The sequence below is a fragment of the Euleptes europaea genome, chromosome 12 (assembly GCF_029931775.1).
Source record: "Euleptes europaea isolate rEulEur1 chromosome 12, rEulEur1.hap1, whole genome shotgun sequence".
In the NCBI taxonomy this organism is placed as follows: domain Eukaryota; kingdom Metazoa; phylum Chordata; class Lepidosauria; order Squamata; family Sphaerodactylidae; genus Euleptes; species Euleptes europaea.
In genome coordinates, this window is record NC_079323.1 from 4,321,209 (window position 1) to 4,322,277 (window position 1,069).

At 51.4% G+C, this 1,069-nt stretch overlaps 1 protein-coding gene across 1 annotated transcript in view; it reads left to right on the top strand.

The window, feature by feature from the left end:
• The first annotated feature begins 711 nt into the window (after positions 1-711).
• Positions 712-1,069, top strand: part of GDPD5 (glycerophosphodiester phosphodiesterase domain containing 5) — an 85,437-nt gene continuing 85,079 nt past the window's right edge. Inside the window, 3 exon segments of the mRNA XM_056858456.1 lie at positions 712-777; positions 779-811; positions 813-842. Coding sequence (XP_056714434.1) covers positions 724-777; positions 779-811; positions 813-842 — 117 coding nt within the window. The 5' untranslated portion in view covers positions 712-723.

Consider the following 1,069-nt stretch of genomic DNA (forward strand, 5'->3'; position numbering starts at 1 on the left):
CTTTGATTCTATCCCTGTTCATCTCTTGCTTTGAAACCCCATGAGAGTTTGCCATAAGTTATTTTGATAGCTCTGTGGTTCTTAAAAAATGAGCGTTTACTATCTGGGTTAGAAGCTAGCTTTTTGTTGGGACGATGACCAAGGTTTCTCCCCATAACCACGTCGGGGTCCCCTGCTCTAGACTTGTTCTGTCATTTCCCAACCGTTCTGCCCCCCACAAATCTGTGCTCGGGTCGGTAAAGATGAAAGATGGGGAGGGGCTGTGGCTCAGTGGTAGAGCCTCTGCTTGGCATGCAGAAAGTCTCAGGTTCAATCCCTGGCATCTCCAGTTAAAGGGACCGGGCAAGTAGGTGATGTGAAAGACCGCTGCCCGAGATCCTGGAGAGCCATGGGGGCCATAGCTCAGTTGGTAGAGCATCTGCTTGGCATGCAGAAGGTCTCAGGTTCAATCCCTGGCATCTCCAGTTAAAGGGACCAGGCAAGTAGGTGATGTGAAAGACCTCTGCCTGAGACCCTGGAGAGTTGCTGCCGGTCTGAGTAGACAACACTGACTTTGATGGACCCAGGGTCTGGTTCAGTATAAGGCAGCTTCGTGTGTTCATTACGGAGAAATTTCGAACGCATCCATAGCATCTAAAACCCACTGATTCCTCCTTTCTTGCAGGGGGCATCTAAGACCTGATGGACTTCTGAGAGCTCCCTGGGGACAACGCTGAGAAGAGCATGGTCAAGCACCAACCCTTGCAGTACTACGAGCCACAGCTATGTTTGTCGTGTCCTGACAGGAATTTACGGCTGCCGGTGGAAACGGGTACCAGCGGTCACATGACGACACCACAAAAGTGAGTAGGCTGGCCCTTCATGTCCCCTGGCCTTGCCGCCGCCATTTTGGAAGTGTGGGATTGGTGCCACTATCTTGAAACCTTCCAAGTGAGGTAGAAGAACCGCCTTGAGGATTGAGAGAGTGGACCCTGAGTGTTGGAGGCCCCCAAAATGCGATTGTTCTGCATTTTTAACTGGGCAGAGGAATGGAGTTACGTTTTGCTCCGTTTCACCCCATGCCGTCCTA